Genomic DNA, 25740 nt, shown 5'->3' on the forward strand with positions numbered 1-25740 from the left:
TAAAGCATATGAACTCATACTTAAGTGAAAATTAACTCTGTCTTTTTTATCCTTCTGCAATCACTCCAGGATTATTTGTAAATATGGTTTCTTGGCAATAGACCAAATCATTAAAAAAAAAAACTGAAAACATTACAGCTCATCATTTGGCACAAACATGAGTACGACCTCAAAGGGCATCAGAAGCCAGACAGCCTCTCGGAGGACAAACTGCAAAACACATGGGGCAATACCTTACTTCTTGATGTCATGTGCAATGAGCTTCTATAATTGTCATCGTCTAAGACACTAGTAGCATACAGCTCAGTGAGATCACGTTACTTTGCATGCAATCGCGTCAAACAGCAACTTCTGGAGTTGAAAAATTAAGCCACGGCGGGGACGCAAAAAAAACTACAGTTCGTCAAGCGTCCACTTGCAGCAGGGCCACTAAAAGCCGAGGAATTGTCATTATGTCCCACATTAAAATGCCTATTTTTTTTAGCTAAAATAAACATGTTTGTAGCCTGGTTTAAGAAAATTCTGGTCTTTATAGCTAATTTTTTCATTGATTAAAACTGGATTGGGGTGAATTTTATAATGTAAAGTCTAAAATGTTTGCATAAATTTGCCTTTGATTGACAGGCAGATATTTAGCTTCCTGCCTGGAGACTTAAGGCCCGCCTCAGCTCCCCTTCTTTGCCTTTTTCTAGACTGACCGAAAGTCAGTTTTAGACAGCACTTCCATGCGTCCATGCTTTATAAAGGCTATGATTAACACGTGTGTTTCTGTGAGTGTGTGTGTGTGTGTGTGTGTGTGTGTGTGTGTGTGTGTGTGTGTGTGTGTGTTTTGAAGAGGCTAATTGCGTCAGGGCTGTCTGAGAGTGCTGTCGGCTCCCTGGTCATTATACCAGGAGAGACAGATGTTTTAAAACTCAGCGCACGCAGACACACAGCCACGTCACGTACTGTACCTATGAGAGCTATGAGGTGACGCCTAAATCGGGTTTTATGTGAAAAGCATTGATTCATTTCCCAACACTAAAAAGCCAGCTCCATTTTACAGCCCGGCCCTAATACGGAACATGACTCCACACTTAATATCTAGCTTAAGTGCCACCGGGTTAAAGTCAGACACCTCCACGCTACAGTGCATTTTTATAGAGGTGTGTTATACTGAATGTCTCCGAAGTGTTTGAATTAACTCCAAAATGAAAAATGTGTATGTATGTGAGTGGCAAAGAGCTTGTTTTGTACATTTTGTGGCGGCCGTACACAGAGGGCTGTGTTCTCCCTTTCTTCTTTTCTCTCGCTCTCTCTCTTTCTCTGCCTGATGTGTTTTCCATGTGTGCTGGAAAGACAAACACAGCTGCACTTTAATGACACTCAAATGCTTCTGGGATTCAACATGCATGTGTGTATTTATGTGCATGTGTATGTGCTTCTTTGTGCAAGGGTGTGTGTTCTTTTTTGACCACTTCAGTGAAAGGCCTGTTGAAGCTACTCTCGCTGTGTACAACTACGCCCCAGATCTCCCCACCACAACTAGTGGCCTAACCTTATGTGTGTGTGTGTGTGTGTGTGTGTGTGTGTGTGTGTGTGTGCGTGTGTGTGTGTTTGTGGGGGCATGGGTTCACTCCTCTGAGAGTCTTTAAGCCCAAAGTGCTATTTCTGAGCTCGCCATTAAATTTGTTGTCAGCATCGTCAACTCTAACTAGTTGACTTTTTACCCCCCTACTGTAAACTCCCCCCCCACCCCCACCCCCTTCCCATTCATAAACACATATGCATGTACACACAACATGCACACACACAGACAGCAGGGAGTCCCCGGATGAGATGAGACGGGCTGTGAGCTTCAAATGACCCCGAAAACAGAACTGCCGCTGAGTGATAAATGAGACAAATACACGCTGGCACTCTCTCTCTCTCTCTCTCTCTCTCTCTCACTTTCTTCCTGTCTGTCTTGCTCTCCCTTATTAACACAACACAAATGGAGCAATCTCCTCTCTCCCTTCTCCTCCCATCTCCAACTTTAATCTTCTCATCTCAAACCATTGCCTCAAACATTTTTTCATTTTACTTCCTAAAACAACAATGTTCTTCTTCAATTGACACAAATGTCATGAAGTTTGGATGCACAAAACCTTGAGAAATTGCACATTAAACAGGCTGATATTCTATTATTTGGATTTAAGTGGACCCATGGGACCCAAAAACATCAGTAGGACAAAGACAAATTCTGTGTCATGTACTTTTACAGACATGTTGTGGATTTTACTAACAGTCCGTTTAGACAGCCATATCCTGTCATGTTACGGCATGAGTTTTACAGGTTAAACTCTAGAGTCCCATATTATAACCAGTGCAATAAATATATATGGACACACAATGGTTGTAAAGAATAAAATGCAGACTTAGACAAAAACACACTTTTTCAAACAGGCACAAAAGGTGACTATAAAGTTCCATTGGCAGGTAATGTTTGATAAACAGCTTATCGATGAAAAGTCGGTGCCAGGGAAGGTTGAATGAATCAAACAGAGTTTGTTTGTCACACTGATCCCTTGATTCCCACACAATCTGCTCCTCCTGGTCAGCACTTTTCACAACAGTCTCGGCAGAAAATGACAAAGCCAGTGTTACTTTTATCGATCTGTTGATTTACTCCAGCTCGGTTCTCTCTTTAGATGTCCTGGGATCACCCCCTCCTCTCATTCTCTCGTGCTCTTTCACTATCTCTCGATCTCTGTCACAGTTCAGCCTTGAGGGACCTTTCATCCAGCGTACTCAAAGGAATGCAATAATGCATTTTGCTGCAGCTACAGTACAGAATGTGTGATTTTGTGTCCTTGTTGTTGCTCCATCTATGAATGTCAGTGTCATGCATACAACAAATATTTAATTCTCCATTTTCCATCTTTTCAGACGTTTCTCAGACTTGGATTCATTTGTTTTTCATAAGCAAAGGTTAAATCTATCCATATGTCTATTCATCTTTTCATCTTTATATCCATCCAATCATTCTATAATTCTCACTTATCACATCCCAGTCAGTAAGAATTAGCCAAAGTGAAACATCATCCCCGAATAAATGGTTCTTTAAGACTGGTGACGCAAATCACTCATTGAGTCATTTCCTAGTGAAGCACTCTGTACTTCAACAGAATACATTAAATTCAACAGTGAAACACAAATGGGTTTCCTTTCAGTTCGGGCTCTTTGTCCCCTCAAATGTGTGCAATGGTTTGCTATTGGTCAATTGGTATAAATGTTCACAAAACTGAACTAAGGAAAGACTAACTAATGTACAGATTCCCCATTTTTGATCCATTTCCTTCTGAATCAGTTTCATCTCCTTCAGAGGCATGTTTGTCTCCTTGTCTTTGTCCTGCACGCGGTGACATGTTTGAATGGATGTTTCAGCCATTACAAGTTTTTCTTCCTTAGAGGATACGATAGAATATGATATATCCAAGTAAAGCATGTATTGACTTCCAAAATTCCTTGTTGTTAATCACAAAAAAGCCTTGATTTAACTAAAAAGTTTGTCAGAGACACACGTGTCTACGTCTGGCCTGGTCTGATGTCACCACCTACAAATGGTTTACCTGTAACTAACTGACTGGTAATCCATTCTGCAGTCTAAATTACTGGTGTTCTCTCTGGACGGCTCATATTTTGCCTAAGACATGCATTGCAGCCTCGAAAACATTTTTTAGTTACATGGAATGGTTTTGAAAGAATGTCTGACAACAGATGTTTTTAGCTTTTTCCCTCTCCACCATCCAGATGTTTGTCTGGAAATCACAATATAACTCTTAGCTGTACTATGCAGTCTAATCATTGAATTATATGCCACCAATGCAGCACAGACAGATTAGACAATGCAGGAAGGATACAGGTGGATATAAACCAGATTCATCGCTCTTTGCTTGATCCCTCATCAGAATTACTAATCAGAAGCTTGACACTTCAGACAACATAGCCCCCAATGTGACCATCCAGATGAGATGAAGGTTAAACAAGGTAGTGAGTGCAGCATAAACATGGATTGGACCCATAAAAGTGAGGCTTATAGCCACACATGTAATCTCTCCTGTAATTTTTTCCAATGTACAACACGACGGATTCTTCTGAATGAGCTCTTTATGTGTCTGCATGTGTGTGCAAAGCTCACATTCTGCTTTCGTTTAAAAACAATCACAACTACTGTTAGGGCTTGTGGCTCACAGCAGTGGACTCAGTCTCAGCAGCACATAGCTGATCCCCAGCTGGTCTGATAATGCAGACACACACACACACACACACACACACACACACACACACACACACACACACACACACACACACATATATCACACACCCTTCCGACCATTTCCTATCCTGATGTGATGAAGTCTGGCCGGAAACAGCCATTTCCCTGAATGTTCCCATCTCTCCTCCGGCATACTCCCTCATCCCTGATTCATTGCCAATAAATCAGAGTGAGACAGAGGGAAAAACAGAGGGACAGAGACAGCACCAGTAAGAAAAAGTGCAAGAGAGAAGGGGGAAAGAAGGAGAGACAGTGCGCTGGAGATGAGAGAACAGAGATGAAGGAAAACCAGATGTTTGACACTGCTCAGAGGGGGAGTTTGCATACCCCAATATGGCAGAGGGTACTTTGAAGCGGTGACGTCTTATCGAAGAAAACAACAACAACGCCGCTGCCGGAAAAACACTATAACTAAGCGGATGTGCTTTATTTCACGGGCACGGTCAAACCAAACAAACAACAACAGAGGAAGAGGTAGATTGCAAGATTCAACACAGACTGAAACTATTTCCCCATTAATCTCCTGTCTTTTTTTGTCCCATCCTCAAATTACAGGAGCATTTTATTTCAGAGTAGCGTACTGTACGCCGCCTGCAAACCACACCCAACTGAAGAGGCCTTTAGATCATGCACTCCTTGTTGTTTAACCTCCTAAAGGGGCTCCAGTTACCTTTACTACCTCTCCTGTCAAACCATCAACATCGCTCTCAGAACTACACAAAGGATTTCACTCACCACTCAAACTCCTTCTCTTTGGGTTGCACTGCTAAAGGAGCAAAGACTTCTGGGTAATTCAACTAAGGGGGGCATTTATTTCACAGCAAAGGAGTTAAATAAAAATGCAAATAGCAATCGAAGAAGTTGCTCTTGCAAATGCTTGCAGAAATTAACAAAATAGGGGGAGCTCATGAAAAGATTGCAACATACTTTGAGCAATCTGGTGTAAATGTCAACCCTTTGCCCTGTGAAGCAGATCACCCTCATTTCAAGTTGTTGTGCAGCGGTCCCTCCCTTGATTTCATTTCAACTTTCCACCAACGGCTCATAATGAAAGCATAAAGTAACTTTAAAAATACTAAAACCTCCCAAAAGGTTGATAATCATCCGGATTTAACTGGAGAATTTGAAACCTCTTGAGTGAAAACCATCAGGCTCGTTATTAGCATTAGCTTTAAGTCATTGCTTTAATGTTTAAAAGCAATCAAAGTAATGTTATCACCCTTTTTTGCTGTAGCTTTCTTCTAAATCTGATGCTCTTCCTTAGCTAAGGAAATGTGAAACTGTCATGGATATAGCTTTTAACGGCTTAATCATTGAATCAGAAGACACTTTACATCCTGTGCTCAGTTTGAGAAGCAGTTTGAAGACATGCTGTTCCTCCTAACCTGCTGCTGTTGACATGTCTTCATCCACTCACACAAACCTGGCGCTACATGCTTTCACAGTAACCCATACCCTCGACCGGGAAGGTGCAGACAAGGTGAGAGGGTGCGCCTGAAATGGAAGCTGACTCATCGTTCTCCTACTCTGCTGCATCTGTTTGGTTATTGTGGCACACGGAGAAGTCTGTGTTCTCAGACAGATTACACCCTGCTCCTCTCGTTTTTCCCCTTTTTGTTTTGCTCTATAACACATGTTGCTGTTTTAGCCTGTAGAAATATGGTGCAAAGGAAAAAGTAATAAAGTTTGGTTCAAATGATTAAATACTTACACTCATCATAACACAACCAATCTTATTTTTGGTAATCCATAACTATCATCTGCACCAAAATAACCATTATTAGATCTGTGTACATAACAATTTCCCAGCTTTGAATTCTGAAAGGTGGGAAGGGTCAAGTTAAAAATAAAATGGTGCAAACCATTTCTGCAGGAATGACAAGAATTCAGGATTACACACCATTTCCTGGATTTGTTTATCCCCGGGAAGAGCTGTTCAAACATTTTCTATAAACAGAACCTTATCACATCTGCACCGGAGGCACAAAGATGTGTCATACGGCGTTAAATATATTGTACTCTAGAGCAGCAATAAAAAATAGAACTAAAGATCTTAAATATGGAGATCATTTACCCAAGTATTTAAAAGCTGGGACATAGTGTAATATATAAATCAAAACAGAATGGGAGGCCTTTCATAACATTGAAACCCCATAATTCATTGAAAATATCAATGTTGAAACTGAGAAATATACTGTAACTGTGTTTGGAAAACTACAAGCCCATTTCATGCCAGCAGCACCTTCCAAAAAATGTTGGGACAGCAGCAACAGGAGTGGAACAGAAAAACAGAAAAACAGAAAACAGCTGGTGAAACATCTCAGTTAGATTAACTGGCATCAGGTTATGAACATGATTGGTTATAAAGAGAGCATCTCAGAGAGGGTGAGTCTATGTAAAGTAAGGATGGGGAGGGATTCACCACACTGCGAAAGACTGCACTGGTGCAAGTAGAGATTTCTCAATTTCAAAGAATCTGGGGATTTCATCATCCATAGGTGACATTAAAGGCTACAAAAAGAAGGTGGTGCAACATAGTAGTAAACTTGACCCCCATCCCGATCTTTCTGAAACATGTTACTGGCATGAAATTTTAAATAGGCACATCATTTTCCAAAAAAGAATAACAATGTCTCAGTTTAAACATTTGATTTGTGGTCTTGTGCTACTGTCAACTAAATATGTGCTTTCAATCTTTTGCAAATCATCACAGTCTGATTTTAGTTACATTTTGAGGTTTGACTTTGTCATGCCGGAGTTCAAACAATGTTAGAAGTGATGAATCTGTCAGACACTTAGCCCAGCCTGCATGGGAGTAATACAGAATATTGAACGTTTTATAAGGCAAGGCAGCACTCGGAGGTTTCAGGGAACGATTAGGTTTGTTGTGATTCTTATCGATCATCTATGAGTCGTTTAACGGTGGAGTCCGGTAGGATCAATACAAGACTCGGATCAATTGCATCTCATCTTTACAGTAAGAGCAGGGGGTGGAGGGGGGCACGTCGTTCCCAGGAAAGTCAGCCAAGGCATCCCGCTATTCACAGCTATTTCCACCCCCCCCTACAGGCTTTCCTGTCCTGATCAGCAGGGGCAGACGGACCCTCTCATTACGGAAAACCGCGGATGAAAATGAGAGCAAAATGAGGCCCATTACCACACGGGCGTGACTAATATCCCTTTGCAGACCCCTCCACAAAGACTGGACACACGCACGTTCAGGGCAAGCACACACACAAGTTACACAAGTCAGACGCACACAGTAAGATGCTTGTGAATCAATAACACAACAGACGAAGGGGAAGTTGGTAATAAACTTTGGCTCTATTAAATGGACCAGATCTATGGCTGCTCTGCAGGGGGTGTCTGGCTCTGTTCACTCAGAGCATCTATAGCTTTTTGTGAATGTGTGTGTGTGTGTGTGTGTGTGTGCATTTTCCCTAATCATCCATGATGTCATTAGTGCTAAATGCGACCCCGGCTCTGCCTAATTCCATACCCGCTAAAAGTTTCTCTATTTCCTCCCTCCCTCCCGCCATCTTACTCCACTCTTCCTAACCGCCCTATCATCACCCTACACCAGTCCTGTAATATCTCATCTCTCGTGTGCTTCCCTCATCTCTTCAGATAGCCACTCTGCTCTCCATTTCCAAATTCCCGTAACAGATTCATTACCTTACTGGAATACATAATCATCAACTTCTGACTCACGACTAGTCTCACTCTTGCCTCAATCCTCAGCTTCAAAAGAATCCATCTGTACCACTTTCTATTTCTACCTTTTCTTTTTTTTAAAACCTTACTTTCTCGTTTTACACCGTTAATTCATCACAACATCCCCTTCTATTGTTCTTCCATTTTCATTTCTTCCACCAAAGTGCGTCATTTTGTGGCTCAAAATGTTCCCTTTCCTTTTTTGAATTGATCTATAACATAACCACAGGGGGAGCATAATGCCCAGCAGTGGCGTCAAGTGTTATTTTTTTCTTCATATTTCACTCTTGTTGTTCTATTCTCAAGTGGTGACTTCATCCTTGATTCCTCTGAACTTTTCTTCTTCCCCTTCTACCCTCCTGTCTCCTGTGTTTAAACCACCTTCTTTCCACCTTTGCAGATCAGGTCTGTTTGGTGATTTATAGCCTTGCAACAGGCTGGCAGTCACGGGAAAAAAAAAAAAAAAAAAAAAAGGGAGGTGGAGGTAGATGAAAAGAGGAGGGACCGGGTGGAAATTTGGTGTTTGAAGTACATGAAGGAGTAATATAAAATACACCTGGTCCATCCATGGGGCTACACAGAAACAAAGAGAGGAGAGAAGAGAGAGAGAGAGAGAGAGAGAGAGAGAGAGAGAGAGCGCCTGGCCACAGGGGGAGAGAGGTGGATGGAAAAGGAGGGGGTGGAGGGGTCACTTAGTGTTTCCTTTCAGGATGGCTTTTATGGTGTAACTTCAAACGCTGACCTCTCACAGCCCCGCCCTTATACCCCCCCACCCCCCACCCCCACCCACCTTTCTGCCTCAATCCATCCCTCCCTCCTCTTTTCTCACTATTGTGTACGGCCAAGTGGACAGTAATTGGCTATTCTTTCATGAGGCTGATTTCAGCACTCATAGCCCCCCCCCCCCCTTCCACAGGAAGAGGCCCTTTTTGCTGCCCCCTTAGAAGTACATGTATGTGTGTGTACATTGTAAATATGCCAGACGGCAGGTATCAGGTGGTTGAGGGGGGGGGGGGGGGGGGGGGGGGGGGGGGGGGCTGCACTGGCTGCGGACTCTGCAGGCATCTCATTCACTTTGAATCCTAAATAACAACGCATTACAGAAAATATAACCCAGAAGAATCCAGCCCCAACTGTAAGGTTTCAGGAAGAGATCTCTGAATTCAGGTACAGCTGAAGCCAGGTGCCTTTGCTTATAAATAAAGCTACAATTACGTCTGTTGAAAGCTGCGGTCTGGAGTGTTGAAAGGAAAATGTAAAGCCCTCAAAAGTCGCTCAATACAAAAATATTCTTGGCAATGAATGAGTGTTTTATTTCCTCGCTTCCAAAACGTAATTCAAAGACACCCAGGGGCTCTAACCTTACTTATTCATGCCGTAAAATGTTCTGTACAAAAGACGAGAGGTTCTGCAAATGTTTCCTGCAGTTTTCCGATGTATGAGCATATTGAGAGTGATATATAAAAGCTGCTCTAATGACTTCTGTCCCTCTTTGGCTTATAGATCGGTGCGCGTTCATAACTGATAGAGTCGTGTGTGTGCGTGTGTGTCAGTGTAAATTAGAGAGAGATGGGGATTAACCGTCCCTGGAGAGGCCTAATTAACACTTTACACACCAGCAAAACCATCTTTTTTGGGGGACATTTTTACTGCGCTTTGCAGCATTTTTATTTGGTTGTAAAATCTTCAAATTGACAGGAAAGTGTGAGAAGAGACGCATCAAAGATTGGAGGCTGGATTCAAAGGCAAAAATGACGAGGCTAAACGGTTCCCACACACACTTTTGGCCATGACCACACACACACACACACAAACACACACAAAAGTTGAAGGTATGTGATGTAAACAAGATCTTAAAAGGTTAAATACGTGGAGGACAACACGACATAAACACAGACTTAAACAAGTACAGGGTTGTCTGCACTCGCAGACACAACACATAAACAGAAGTGGGGATAATTGTGTTGTTGGACACACACACACAAAAAAAAAAACTGAGCAGCTTAAGAATTGGAGAGAAAAAGATCCAGATAGGAAGGTAGAAGTTTCCTTAAAGGAAGGGGGCACATCCAGGAGTAAGAAGGGTATAGAGGTCTTAATACACTAGAGTGTCTCCTACCTCTTTGTAGTTCACCTTGGGCTCTATTCTCTTCCGCTTTCTGCCCTTCCCCTGACGACTCTGACTGAGGAGAATCCATTTTACAACCTGCAGGAGGGAGGATGAGGAGGGTGAGGTGGTGAAGGCGGGAATAAAAAGAAGGGAACGTGGAGGTAGAGAGAGACAACAGAGTGGCAGGGATTTGAGTGAGCGGGATCAGACGGTGTGAAGGAGAAAAGGGGGAAAAGGGGGAAGTAATCAGGGAGATGTAACAATCACGGGGATGAAAAGAAGGGGGAAGAAGGGAGTGAGAGAAAGAGTGAGTGGTCACATTGGATAGAAGAAAGTAAACATAAACAGACTTAAGGCCCTCTTTCCGTCTCTCAAGTGGCAGAGGCACACAGGGGAAATGCATATACACACTCTAAACAAGCCACTAGTAGGCACACTCTTAGGACGTGCACAACAGTATCTACCTCCCTCTGTCGTACACACAGGCATTCATTCCGACCTTTCAGCGCTCTCTTGTGCTCCACATAAAACCTACAGGAACGGCTGGCTGAGACAAAAGAGTAATCGTGGAAGTATGTTGCTGTGACGGAGCCTGGAGCGCAGCTACTCCCTACACCATAGATCTCTATTAAACAGCCAATCACTATCAAGGCCAAAGTCTATCTCCTCTCCTCCACTTCAGGTTACATCTCAGTAGAAAATATATCACCAAAGTACAATTGGAAAAGTAAAAAAAAAAAAAGTAAGGTTTCCAAACACTGAAACTGCGAATAAGTTAATGAGTCATTTCTGAAATGCAAAAGCATTCCTTTTATTTTTTGACAAATATTCTCTTTAGGTTTGATTGTGATTTCTTTAAAAAGGACAGATGAATGACTGAGTAAGTCAATATAGGCAGAGCTATGAGGAACAACATGGGAGCTATATGGGAAATCTGATAGGCAGCAGAGAATGACACGCAACAGATGTAGAGCGCTGTGTGCCGCACTTCGCTCAGACACAGACAGAGGGAGAGAGTGAAACGGGCAGAGAAAGAAAGGTAGATGGAGAGAAAAAAAGAGGTGAAGATAAGAGATGGTATCAAACAGAGGTTGGACGGAGGAGTGTGAATGTGGAGCAGGAGAGAAAAACTGAAACAGAGGGAGGAATAGTGGCAGAAGAACTGAATGAAGGAAAGAGACAGTGATGAGATCAGATGACAATCAAATCATGGAGTCTGTGGTGAAATATGTCACATCTAAGCTGTCTCCCCCCCCCCTTGAGTCTGTCTGCCACTCCCTGAAGACAAGAAGAAGAGAGTAGGAGAAAAGAAAAAGGAGGTGAGAGAGCACTTACCTCTGCTTTGACTTCTTCCACCAGTCTCGCCTGTGACCACACGGCGCTCCTTTCGTACAGCCACTGAACGAACGACAGAGGAGACGGGAAAGCAGTGAGCCGGGGGCAAGTGATCAGGACAGAGTGGAATGCTTTGCAGAGGCAGAGAGAGAGAGAGAGAGAGAGAGAGAGAGAGAGAGAGAGAGGCAGGAAGGGGAGGTAGAGAGAAGAGAAGTGGGAGGAGAGGGAAGAGGAGGAGGAGGAGGTGGAAGCGCGATCACTTGTTCCTCTGACGGAAACTCGCGATTTGACTCCGGAGGATGAGAGAGAAAAGGAGAGAAAGAGTGGAGGAGAAGAGAGACGTGAGGAGAGGAGGAGGAGGAGGAGGAGGAGGGAGAAAAATCTACTGAACAACTAGAAACCAAAGAACAGACAGTCACCAACACACACACACACACACACACACACACACACACACACACACACACACACACACACACACACACCTACACACAGAGAGCAGCTAGTAGGCACTAACTCTCTAACCTTATTAAGGCTTTCAGCAGAGCAAGAGCTCGAGTGATGTGAATCACATATCAGAGCGATGACGGGAGGGTTTTGTGTGTGTGTGTGTTTGTCATAGTGTGTGTGTGTGTGTGTGTGTGTGTGTGTGTGTCAGCTAGGAGAAAGACAGGAGAGGATGCAAGCAACATGTTTGTAATGTCACACCACTCACTCACCCAAGTCACGCACAAACATAAACAAAAACACAGGAGTGATCTACAAAGCACACACACACACACACACACACACACACACACACACACACACACACACACACACACACACACACACACACACACACACACACACACACACACACACACACACACACACACACACACACACACACACACAGCAATTTAGCGTTACCATAGCCACACACATGAAGTTCAATACTGTAACTTCATGCCCAAGTTCTTCTTCTCTCTCTCTCTGTATTATAATACAGGTACTCCAGCAGAAATAGCGCGCACACGCACACACACACACACACACACACACACACACACACACACACACACACACACACACACACACACACACACACACACACACACACACACACACACACACACACACACACACACACACACACACACACACACACACACACACACACACACACACACACACACTCACACACACACACACACACACACACACACAGCGGTACAGAGAGAGAGAGAGGTGTAGAGTGGGTTGTATAGAATGTAGTGAGTGTTGAAGCAGTAAATTGGCATTGTGTAACAGGATACCACACATAACTCTTTTGCTGCTTAGATCCCCGCTACCATTCCCTGAATAGGCTTTTGTCTCCCTCAAACTCTCTCTCCAGCCCGCGCCCCCGCCTGTGTAGTCTCTCTGGAGGATCGATATGAGATAAGTTCAGGAGTTGCACCTCTCACTCATAAACACACATAAGAAGCAGATAAATCATTCGGGTTAAAGGAGTAATTTGTGATGTGTCTGAGTCAGGCGCTATATCACGCTGAGATCAATACCCAGTTTAGTAGGCGCTTATAACTCAATGCTTGATTTCTTAGCATTAAATAATAATACATTTAAAAAAATAATAAGTTAAATAAAAAAATGAGTGTATGGATATATTTGAAACAGTACTTTACTATTAGCTTTTTTAAAATCATCCTATAAATAAGTGGTCCCCAAAGTGGGGGTCGGGATCCGCAAGGGGTCACGAGATTCCTTCCAAAAAAACAAATACAAATTCAATTAATTTAAAAAATATATATTTTACCCATTATGGTTAAAATAGATAAGTTAAAAAAATTATCCAAATTTCAAATAGAACCACATTAAGTAAAATTAAAATTACATTTTTGTGCAAAAATACTTAAAATATAAGTTTTACCATGACAACATTGACAACATTGGTCAATTCAGCCTTTGTTTGTTAAACAAATTCAGCCTTTGTTTGTTAAAAAGAGTAAATTAAGTGTATGGATGCATTTCCACATATGGCCACATTAAATAGTATAAATTTGGCTTTAACAAAATCAACTGTAGATTCCTAAAAAAAAAGTAAAGCATCAGGATTCTTGTTGAACAATTCCATAAAGAAGAAGGCCATTTTAGACTTGTTTCTACGCCGCTAGGGCTGAAAATGTGGGGGTTAATCTGTCTGGCTCTCTGAAGGACGCTCACTGCTTGTAGGAGACTTTGTTAACTGTACTGCTGTATAGTTTCTTCTGATTAAATAAACGTTCAATAAAAGACTCAGGTATCAGATATCAGGGGAAGTTCTAAGCCTAAAACTGGTAAATCAAAAGTAGTCTTTATTTAAACCAAGTATCTCAGCCGTGATCATTCATCCCAAAGGGAGCGCTTACTCATCTAAACACTGAGGTCTAAAATAGGCCGGCAGTGGCCTTCCCATTTCACATCTCCTACTCCAGGATCACTGAATGTCATTGTTTATTATTAGGCCAGGCCATTTCCTGCCTTTCTCCAATTCACTCGCATTGTGTAGCGATAGATGGGAGGCAGAGAGAGAGGGAGCAAGAGAGGGAGGGAGAGAGAGAGAGAGAGAGAGACTTGAGAAATGTGTTTGTGTCTAGTATACATTATAGATAAGCACTTGTATTTGTAAAATGCTTCAATCGATCCGGCTGATCTTATTAGCAGGTGACTGGCACATTAAACATTCAAAAAAAGCCTCAGCAAGAACACTTTAGCCAAAGCCATCATCACCCAATCAGGTGTGAGAAAACAGCAGCCCCTCCACACAGCCCCCAGAGGCCCCTGAAAGGCTCCAGTTACATCATCACATAATCTGGAAGGTGAAGGTTCCCAGACAGCTTCACAAGCACTCACGCACTTAGGCATGCACATACACACGGTGGTAATTAAGATCAGTTACCATGGAGATGTGACAATTGAAGAAGCTGTAAAAGTGGATTGATTGTGCAAGTGGGGGTGTGTGTGTATCTAGTATCTATCCAGGGCTGTAGGTCTTTCTGGATTAAAGGGCACAGGCAGAGCCTTCACCTTGTCCAGATACAGATACACATACAGGTGATGGTTAGGATTCAACAACAGTGCAATAGGATAAAACGTCACGATTCACCTTTTTCATTAAAACAAATAGTGATGCTGAGAAGAATTACAAAGAAAGTGGATCACGTGACTCCAGTTCAGAGGTCTTCATACTGGCTCCCTGTCTGTCGGTTCATTTTAAAAAGACTGTTGGTTTAAAAAGCTCTGAATGCTGTAGGGCTAAATATCCATTAGCGATCTTCTGATTCATTCTGAAGCACCTAGAGCGCTCAGGTCATCTGGGACAGGTCTGCTTTGTGTCCCCAGAGTCAGAACCTAACATGAAGAGCGGAGATGCATACAGAACAAACTTCATGAAAACTGCAGGTTGCTGAAACATGTTTTTTTATAAATCTGCACTGAAGACTCGCCTGCTCACAGCTGCCTTTTTTATTCAATTATTTTTATTAATTCATTTTAAAGCTCCTGTGAGGAGTCTTTAATTGGTTATGGAACAGACTGAAATTAACACCACTGACTCTTTATGAGCTACAAAGACAAACCAGACCAGCAGCAACGAGATTGGCACTGACACCCCATGTATAGTAGTTTTAAATGCTATACATTTTTCATCAAACACTACTTAAACTATTTACAGGATAACATCAAAACAAGGCACCAAAACCGAGCTCACAGGAGCTTTAATAACTATATTTATTATAACAGTTTTTTTTATCTTTTGGATTTTTATTGGCACTTTTGAATAACTTTAAATGCTCTCTTTTCATGTGTTTCTTTTACACAACATGTCATTATGTTTAAATCTCTTGTGTGAAGCATTTTGAACGGCCTTGTTGCGATATCTAAGTAAACTTGCCCTTGCCTTTTATAGTAAATGTGATTTTATAATCGTTTTCCTCCAGTCGCTGTCGGGTTTTCTGTCTGTTATCAGGGAACGGCATCACTGTCTGGGAGTTTCAAAATGCCCACTGGCAATAGTCACGCCTCATTAAAGATGTAGAAATCGCCTTCGAATAAGTGGCAAAATATTCATTATGAGCGTCATTACACTGCTATTTACAGCTGTGAAATACAGAGACAAATGCTCCTTTAATCTCGGAGCGAAGCGTACGGCACACTCCACTTAAAAACAAAAAAAAAGTATTGTACATGAAATTTAATTAAACACTGCAGGTTTTTATATTGGATGTGAATACAATATCATAACCTTCATTGAGGTCTAGGTGAATACAATGATGTTAAACACAGTGATTATTCACTTTTTATTTCAATTCCAGGTAACTACAGTGAGTAATATTATTAGAATGTGGCTTTCTAATCCAAAACAGAGCCAGTCAGATAGTTCAATGTTGTATTCTCATTAACAATAAGGGAGCTCTGAATGACGAGTGATTCATCACACATCACAAACGTCTCCTAAAGGCCATCTCTGAACATGTAATGACGTTTTGAAGAGATTGACGGTATTTCTTTTGTAGCCTGTTTTACCTTTATTGTTAGGACAGCTGAAGAGGAACATTCTAATGTGTAGAGGAGAGAGAGTGGTGCAGACATGCTTCAAAAGGCTGAGGCCAGGAGTCGAACTTGAGGACTATGGTGTCTGCACGTAGCCCGCTCTACAAACTGAGCTAAACCAACACCCAGGGGTGTAGACATTAATTATTATATAGTACTTTTTCTGCATACTTTATCCATTTTTATTTGTGTTTGTTTATTTTACCTTTGCCCTGACTGAAATGATAAGAACAGCAGAAAAGAACTGAAGTAAAAGTGAAGTTGTGATCGACAAAAAGGGTGCAAAAAACAACACCATAGATTTAAATGAATTTAAAATTACATGTGACACGTATAACTAGATTCAGTGTGCCGCGACCTACCGACATAAAATTCAAACATGATCCATAAAAAAGATGACATTTCCATGGTAGGTGTCTAGATGTCTTAAGAGTGACTTCCTTGAGACAAAGATGAACCTTCAGGGAAATGGGGACTGAACGATCTAATCTCCTCCATAATCTGAAACCAGTCTGGTGAGAACATTATTATCATTAGACGCATGTGTGCATGCATGCGCCATGTGCAAAAGGTCTGAATACACACTGCTTTGACTGTCAGCATACAAACTTCAATACAACAGCCATGTGTCATGTTAATGCTTTACTACAAAAATTACTGATCTAATAGAAACTGTAGCAATATGAAACCAGTGAAAGAGGAGGTGAGAATTTTAAGTGCCAAAGTCTAAGTAAGTACATATTACTAAATCAGTAGCACTGATTGCATTGTGTCTTTGATAAATGTGCATTTATATTATTTTTTTTACATGATGAGTAAGGTAAATAAAAGCAACATTTTCAAATTCTATATTTCAGAAAATATCAAGAAAGTGAGCAGGTCTCTTCATACCTTAGGAATTCCCGGTCGATCAAGCCAGTCTGCATAAACAGCAGTGAGGGTGAGGCCTTTTCTGCAACACAATGGCACAAGTGTTAGTATTATTCATATTATTACAGCAATGACTCCTATTGCCCAAGACACCCAATGAAAACATGGCTCCGGGAAAATATTGTTCATGTCATGGTGGAGTAGAGCTTCAGGCCAACACCTTAAACAAAAAACCCAGGGGCACACCCGTTCTCCAATGCAAGGACAAGCAAACAGACATGTACAGACAATGAATTGGATTTATACAAATGCAAACAGTGTGTATATGTGTGTGAGAGTGCAGCTAACACACACACACACACACACATATATGTAGAGCACCTGTGCTTTAAGGAAAATTCCACACTTGGCTAGTCTGAGGCTGTTACTGTTTATTAATCTATGATGATCGCCTGTAATGAAACGCTGTAATTTACGTTTCTGTGTTCCCATTTTCTCTCACCCGTGCTTTTCTATCCAGAGCTCGATTAGTGAAGTCACACATTAATAAAAAAAAACAACAACTATAATTTAAAGACGTTGCTCCAATCAGAACATGCAGATAAGAAGATCTCAAGTGAATGCACATGTGCATCTTATTGCTTGTTGCACAATACTTCAACATATTGTGTTTAAATGATGTCCCAGTAACAAACATGAACACAACCTCGTGCACTATTAACAGCCACACACTCAGTCCTGCCCACCGAGAGTCACAAGTAGGTCAGTCAAATATTAAAGACCCAATTCCTGGAAGAACCAGCAGGACTTTCTAATTATAAAAAAAAAAAAAAGTAGGAAATACTTTATTACAACTATATATTTCATATGGATATAGAGATGTCATTTTTGTGCTGTAATCATTGTAATATGCACGATCTAAAGTTAAGAAAAAATAGTGACAAAGGGAGATGGCTGTGTGTTACATATGTAATGTGCTCTTCAAATAAAATAGATTCTTTCAGGCAGTAAGAAAACATTTTATTTTAACACCATCAACAGCAGTGCTAAGCTAAGCTTCAATGTTGGTGCTCTGGTCCCAAACAGAGGCTGTGCTGAAAAGCTTCTGCAGGTAATGTCCTCATCATTGATAAGTACCTGTTAGGCAACCCAAGTTCAACTTCAGCAATTTGCCATTTAAGGACATGTCACAGTCAACTTGACAGGCTCTGCTCTTCGCTCAATTTGCATCCGTAACAATTTGATTCATCCACCTCTCCATGGCTTGAGCTGAAGGTCGATTTGAAGAGGCCAAATGTGTGAATGTCTGTGTCAGATTTCATGAAAATCTGTTTAATATGAAGTTGAAATATATAACTTTGGAACGAAGTGTCTAAAACTGAGTCTGAATACTGCCAGAGTGTTTAAAAATAGTTTTGAGGGACTTGCCTTTTTTTCCTGTTATAAAAAAAAGGTCAGGACTGTGCTCCTTGCTTCCACACACTATTAAAGTCTACAGCGTCATTTCCTATTGTATATGTGCTTGCAACTTTGGCAGGTGGAGAGTGGTCCTTCAGTAAATTGAAGCTCATAAAAAAATCTCTTTATAGTCTACAGTGCAATAGCAGAGGTATTACTCTACGTAAAGCACCAATTTGTACAGAAAGTGGACACTAAAAACTGTATCATTGAGCTCACCACATGGAAATTTCCACCCTTGGCATCCTGGCATGAGGAGGTGAATCAAAGACGGTATATATAGACTAAACATCTGCCGCGGCGCCGCCAGTGAGAAACCATACAGTGAGATTATTTGGGATTACGCTGGGATACTTTTCTTGTGTGGAAAACAAAAGGGTAATACAGCTAATACACCACACAACCTGTCAGATACTGTACCAAGATAAGACTAGATGGAAATAAGCTTTATGTCTCACGAGAGCAGAGGAGACAAGTTATTTCATGTTGAGCGTGGTAACTGAATTTTGTTTCATTGGTTGTTCACCTTAACGGTGATTAATGAGAAAATACTGTACAGTAAAGGAGTGCCTGTTTTGCCAGGAGAGTGGTTTCTTATTAACAAAAATCAATGAATGCATTGACTTTTTTTAAACGTGTGTAAATCATTATCATGTTTAGTGTTATACTTATGAAATTACTAATTTAGTCGAAGGAATAGGCAGGATATGCTACCTGCAACAAAAAAAAAAACTGTGCCCTTGACCCTCAGCATTGTCTGAGTGTCTCTTCTCACTCCTCTAGCAGAGTGTTTACTGAAAGAGGCATCAAATCCAAATATTGACTGTCCCCAACTCCCTCTGTTTAATTCAATCAATCCCTGCTCGAGCGGCACCACACTCCACATGACCGACAAAAGGCAGAAAAAGGCCACATTCACAGAAAACAAACGGGCGCTGACTGAGGGAGAGAGAGGTGACAAAAGAAGGGGGACAAAAAAGAGAAGGAAGTAAGAGACAGACACGGAGAGTGAGAGAGACAGATAGACAGGGAGAAGAAGAGGTTAATGAGGCAATCAGGAAAAATAGAGAGCTGAATGATTAAGCGAGTGCAGACAGGGAAAGAGAGAAAATGAGAGAGGAGGAGAGCAGGAGGAGCAGTTATCCTTTTACACTTCAATTAATATGAGAGGGGATGAGGCTGCTCTCTTAACAGGATTGGTGTTGGAAGCTTTTGCTGGCCATGTTTTCACAGCAGAAGCGTGTTAGTCAGAGGCTAAATCAACACGTACTCGTGTATTTGACGGAAAAAATGACTAAGTCACATCTGTTGAGAAAGAAAAACGCTAAGTTCAAAAAGAAAAATGATGAAAAGTATTTTTTTTTGGGGGGGGGGGGGAATTGGAAACCAGCCTACCAATACTTGAGCAGAAACCAAAGTGGTTTTAATGCATCAAAGTTTATTTTTCATTATTCATGAATCACATTGTAAGCATTGCTCATAACCACTTACATACCTCTCCATGTCGGGAAAGGTAATCAGCAGCATTCGCAGGAAATCCTGTAGAAGAAAAGTTGCAAAAAACCAAAAAAGAGACAGAAATGGAGGCGTTAATAGAGGTGTGGGAGGAAGAAAAAAAAACAGAGAGAGAAAGGCATACCTGATCTTCAGTCAGGCGTACAAGGTCAAACAGTGTTTATGTAGCATCCATTATTTAGTCAGAAGACTCGGCCTGCCACTGAAGAAACAGGAGCCAGGTGGAAAACATCACATGTCACACACAAAGACATACACGCTAACTTCCAGGTGTGATCACTCAGCTTCATGTCCACAGCAGAATAAACAGAAAAGGTGCTTAGCTGGTGTGCGGTGATCAGTTTTAAGAACATGTCAGAGAAGTTTCAACCGAATTAGGCTCAAATCAGCCTCCAATTAATTTATGGAAATAACAGCGTGCCTCAGAGACAGGTCATCAAAACAGTTCAAATCTGATCTTAGATTTCATTAACGGCCCTCTCAGGAAGCTGCAAGTCAACAAGATTCTCTGTGAAGTTCATTTAATAATAATTAGAGTTTTTTTATACTACAGCCCCACTCACCTGGGACAAAATGAGTTGCCCGTGGTACTTCTTCACAAATGACCTGAAGAAGTCAACGAATTGTTGCTCTCCCACTTGACTGGCCAGGAACCTGAGAAGAAAGTAACCCTGGACAAAGGACAAGGCAAAGAGAGACAACAAACGACAACTGTGATCAATCAATCAATAGCAGCACAAAGAAGCATCGCAGATGGGTTGTCAGGGTACCAGACTTTTAAACGTCGATACAATACTTGTAAAAATCGAAAGATACCAGCTAACCTGTCTCGATACCGCACCAACAACAGAAGTGCAAAGCAGCATATATTTGCTTATTTCATTTTTTTTTCCATTACCAAACATTACAAGCAAACTCCTGTACTCTGTTGTAATTGCACAAAAAACAAATTTTTGGTACCAAAACATTGCAAATGTATTTTCACAGTGCTAAGGCAGTGTCTCTTCAGCTGTCCCCAAAAATGTAGCAGTAGTAATTGCCACTCATAAACCGGATGAGTCCTCTGGTGAATTTAAATGCTCCGCTGGGGTTTCTAACTCGTGACAGCTTTGGGTTCAAAATATGACTGAAGAGCCGTTGTTTTTGAAGTTTTGGTACTTTTTGATAATATCGGTCATTACAATAGCAGAGGCCGTATCGTTCGCCTGGTATCAATAAGTAACAACCAATGATGACAACCTTACATTGAAGTAACCTCTACAATCATTGAAGGTGCTGTTGTCAGCAACATCTACTCTAGAAGAGGAATAGGATTGCTCTTCTTAAGATGGTTTTGTTCCACGTTTACTTTTCCTTCTTTCTATTTCAACATCGTTGTCCCCCTTTTCCTTTCTTGTTTTTTCCCACCTTTTATCTCACCTTGAGGTAGTGGACTTGCATGAAGGCTTTGTCAGGGTTGAGGGCATGTTTAACCACGGAGGCGCCAGACTCACTGACCTGACCGGTGTTCTCTGTGTTGGGTCTGCAGGAGGACAAATAAAGCAAAGAAACAAAGAGACACAAAAGAAGGTAAGACAGGTGATGACGTGTGTACGGAAGCCCTCAGTGGCCATGCATCCAGAAAGTTTGTTTACTAAATTTTCTTACGATTATGAGTAATTGACAGTTATTTTTTAAGTTGAAATGACAAAGCTGGGTTTTTCTCTATCACAGGAAAACAAAGTAAATAAAATGTATGGATGCATGTCCGCTTAGGGCTTCCATACATGGGTACACACAGAGTTCTGTTCTGCACAGACAAAGAAAGAGAAGTAAACAAACACTGATACAAAAGAGTTCAAACTGAGCTGGTTGGAGTTAAAAAAAAAAAAAAAAAACTGAGAACAGAGTTTATTTTTTATCCCACTCTCACAGACATTTTAGTTTAGAAAACCACACTTTCTGCAGAGCGGGAATACATTGTCAGCAACATTAAATCCAGCCACTCAGCCGATCCTCTCAATGGCAAACATGTTGCCAAGTTGCCACAGTAAGCCAGAGGCAGGCTTGAAATCAGGCTGCAGATTTATAATAGCGTGCTATACTGTTTATATGACCTCACAGTGCTGCGCTTTTACTTTACTACCCATGACTCATTGAGCGAACATATAACACTTCCACACAAAAAAAGCCCCCCCCCCTCCCCCTCTTAGTCATCAGGCACAAAGGAGGCATGCTCTAGATTTCTCTTTCCCTGCCACACAGATACAAATCATCCCTTCAACCTCCGTAAACACACAAACAAACACATAAAACCAATGAGAGGCAGACAAACACGGCGCTGACGTGGGATGCTGTGCAATGATAGTTTCAGTTAGCCTGTATTGATCAGGCTGAGCAGATTAACTCAGTGTGCCAATAGGAAGGCCTTGAAGGATCACCCTCCTGCCAAGTCGATACGCCAGGCGCCTGGCCCACCAATCAATACACCCTTCATCACAGGCTAGCACTTTTCCACAGGGCCGCTTCCTGACAGGGCTAGACACACACACACACACACACACACTCACACACATTAACACACAAGAGAAGAGGGAGACCACAAACACACACTCAAAAGCCTTTTTCACAGTGATTCATGCATGATTTAAAGCGGCAATGTGTAATTTTTCTAGTTAGGCTTCAGCCGTGAGCAACAAGTTAGTCAACGATTTGATCTGTCGGAGTCTTTGTCCAGGAGAGAAGGAACAGGGGAGAGGTGAAGTAGATTAGGGATACAGGAGAAGAAGAGGAGAGGGGTGGCGGTGTGGGCAGAATTGCGGACAGGAGATAGACAGGAATGTTTTGTTTGCTCGGAGGACGGAGAAGGGAAGTCATCAGCTTCCTGGAATTTCTAAATTCGACTGGACACTTTCATCGTACGACCGAATGCGTTTTCCTTCTTCGGTGCATGTGCACGTCATGTGAAAATGTCTGTACCAAGTCTGTTTTTGGAACATTGCAGTGATGATGCTTCGTGTTTGTAAATAAACGCTGCACGTCAAAATTCAGAGGTAGGAGTAACAGTAAAAATCTATTTGCTAAACATTAGGGGGCTAGTGGCTGAAGCTGCATTATGAAATACATTGCTCTCCTGCCCGTGGTGCCCATGTCTGTCTGTTACTGCAGATAACATTAAATAGACTATTTTTAAGACAGCAGGACGTGCTGGATCTCCGGGAAATTGTGTGTGTCTGTGTGTGTGTGAGTGTGTGAGCGAGACAGAGAAGTACAGAGAGAGAAAAGGGACTGGGGCAAGACACAAAAACAATGACAGAACATGCATTTCCAGAAGAGAAAAAAAGTGCATGTATCATGCGTCAGAGATACCGGCGGCAACGCACGGCGAGGAAAAATGTTGATTCATCAGTGCCATGTTAGACAAAGGAACGCCACCCTTCCCACTGTCCAGAGAAAGGGATGTATGGATGTGTAAATCCTCGTCGTTCGCCGTCTCTCTTTGTCAGAGATGATTAACTACAGCTTTAAGAGGAATCGCTGCTCGCTGCCTTGGAGAATCACACAATAGCTCAATGTATTGCAGAATAAATGGTGCTCTTATCTGACTCGTAGGGCCATGTGTGAGGGGTGTTTGTCCGTGCGTGCGTGCGTGTGTGTGTGTGTGTGTATGTGGCCATGCATACACCTGGGTGTGTCTGAGATTGAGAGAGAAAGAAAAAAGAGCGAGAGGAAATCAGGAGCTATTACTGACAGAGCTTAATGTGAAACGTACACACACACACACACATGCAGGGACGCAGAGGTTTATAGCTCCGCGAGCCATATCCTGACAAATTACACTGGGTTGACTGTGGAAACCGGATAAGGTAGTGCAGCACTCCCAGCAGCCCAGTGAATCAGCAGGGAGAATGGCGTCTGGTCCATGCTGCCCTAAATATAACTCATCTGAATTGGTCTGATAAACGCTGGCCACCAGGGCCCCTGCTGGATCACGAGGGGGGGGGGGGGGGGGGTAGATTGTGACCCACTGAACTTGGCAAACACAATCTGCCATTTAGCCTTTTTACGGTGTGTGTGTGTGTGTGTGTGTTTTTGTTTGTTTACTGGTGAGGTTTTGCATATCTCTCAGAACATCCCGTTTGTTGCTCTCTTCTTTCCCCTTCACGAGCTCCTCTCTAACATCTCACTGTGCATTGTGGCAACCAGTTCATGTTGATTTATACCATGTTTTTAACCCGCAGTTATAATGGGAAACAGTGGAGCCACATCAGGATTTGGATGTGCATGCAGTCTAGCCCACACCAGAGATTGGAATAGCAGTCAAAACTATGACTTGTCTCGAGGTTATTGTTGCAATGAACTTCACAAAAATACATTTTTTATTACATTTGAACATTTCTGCATCCAATAAAAAGCACTTCTGGTGTCTGTTGTTTTGAAATATATGTAAATGATCATGTAAATAGTTCAAAACATGGGGACAAATATGTTTTCCTTGACTTTACTAATCCAGTTGACCTGCTCGCAATAAGACTCTCTCAGTTACAAAGCAATTCAACGGAGGTCATTGAATACTTCATAACTACAGAATCATGCAGACCCTTTCGGTGACTCTTTGAAAAATATACAGAAATGACAAAACCCTTAAACTACTTCACATATATTTGCTGTATGATCATGACATCCCTCAACTTTTACTAGTATCGGCTAAACCAAGACCACAGAATCCTCTCCTTTAACCGTCTTTGATTGGAGGGCTTTTCTGAATTATTTTACGATCAACTATTTGTATTTCTTCTGTGTTGATTTAATCCACTTTCATTTTATAATTCCGTATCATATTTGAAGCACTTTGTAACTTTGTTAGGAAAAATCCTATATAAAATGTATTTGAACTATTATTATTATTATACTGATACTGATTCTGAATATAATAATCAGGCAAAGACCAGCAGGTGAATCTGTGTCTGTCAGGAAGATAAGAGTCCAAGAAGATTTTTTGGCACAACCTCACCAACTACTAAGATGCATGAAGAGTGAAAGACTTAAAGAGGTCAAAAAGCTCCAGCAACACTACAAATCAACATTACCAACAAATTAGACAGATGCCTTTTGGCTTGTGGCCTTCATCAGGGTCAGCTTTTGACCTCAGGAAGATAAGACTCAAAAGTCTGGGACTTCAGAGCGTTAACACATTGAAATATGACATCACCATTACACATTTTTTTGCTTCATGTCATATTTCTGTATTTATTTTGGATCTTTCCATTACAATTGTATTTAATATAGTGATATTTAATCTTCTCTGTAATTGTAAATGGTTAGTTTTAGTGATTTTGACATTTTCTATGTGAATTTTTCTATTTGATACTTTGGATGTCTTTTGTGAAGCACTTTGCATTTCCTTGTTGCTAAAATGTGCTCTATAAATAAACTTCACTTCACTTCACTATAATTATTCTCATCATGCGATTACTGATGCTTTATAAAGTAGTCTTTTCATTTGCATATTAAACGCTATACCAGACTCACAGACTGTGTCCATTCATCCATTATTTTAATGTATGTAACAGGGTTAATTTATGCTTCAGCATGGGCTAACATGGCCGTCAAGAGATGTGAGGATTAGAAATGACTTTAACTTGCGTGCCATTCTTCAATACCATGAGTCGAAAAAGTATGCATCCCTGAGTACAAGCACGAAGTCTCTGTGTATGTGTGTGTGCATGTTTTGTTTGCATTTTTCAGATGCTAGTTTTCTGTTGTTGATTTAACCCTGTCAGGTGCAGAGAAACCTAATCCTGATCCTCCAAACCGCCCTGTGTCTGCCTCATAGGGGAACACCCTCATACACTTCCAGACAGAGACGGTTCTCAAGTTCATGTTTAAC

At 41.6% G+C, this 25740-nt stretch overlaps 1 protein-coding gene across 1 annotated transcript in view; it reads right to left on the minus strand.

The window, feature by feature from the left end:
* aopep (aminopeptidase O (putative)) overlaps window positions 1-25740 on the minus strand; it is an 86832-nt gene that overhangs the window by 28058 nt on the left and 33034 nt on the right. Inside the window, exons 9-14 of the mRNA XM_061038779.1 lie at window positions 21291-21393; window positions 20435-20542; window positions 19852-19895; window positions 16920-16980; window positions 11457-11519; window positions 10131-10217 (exon numbers count right to left, since the gene is read on the minus strand). Coding sequence (XP_060894762.1) covers window positions 10131-10217; window positions 11457-11519; window positions 16920-16980; window positions 19852-19895; window positions 20435-20542; window positions 21291-21393 — 466 coding nt within the window. The remainder of the gene's footprint in view (window positions 1-10130; window positions 10218-11456; window positions 11520-16919; window positions 16981-19851; window positions 19896-20434; window positions 20543-21290; window positions 21394-25740) is intronic.

The sequence above is a fragment of the Labrus mixtus genome, chromosome 5 (genome assembly GCF_963584025.1).
Source record: "Labrus mixtus chromosome 5, fLabMix1.1, whole genome shotgun sequence".
Lineage (NCBI taxonomy): Eukaryota > Metazoa > Chordata > Actinopteri > Labriformes > Labridae > Labrus > Labrus mixtus.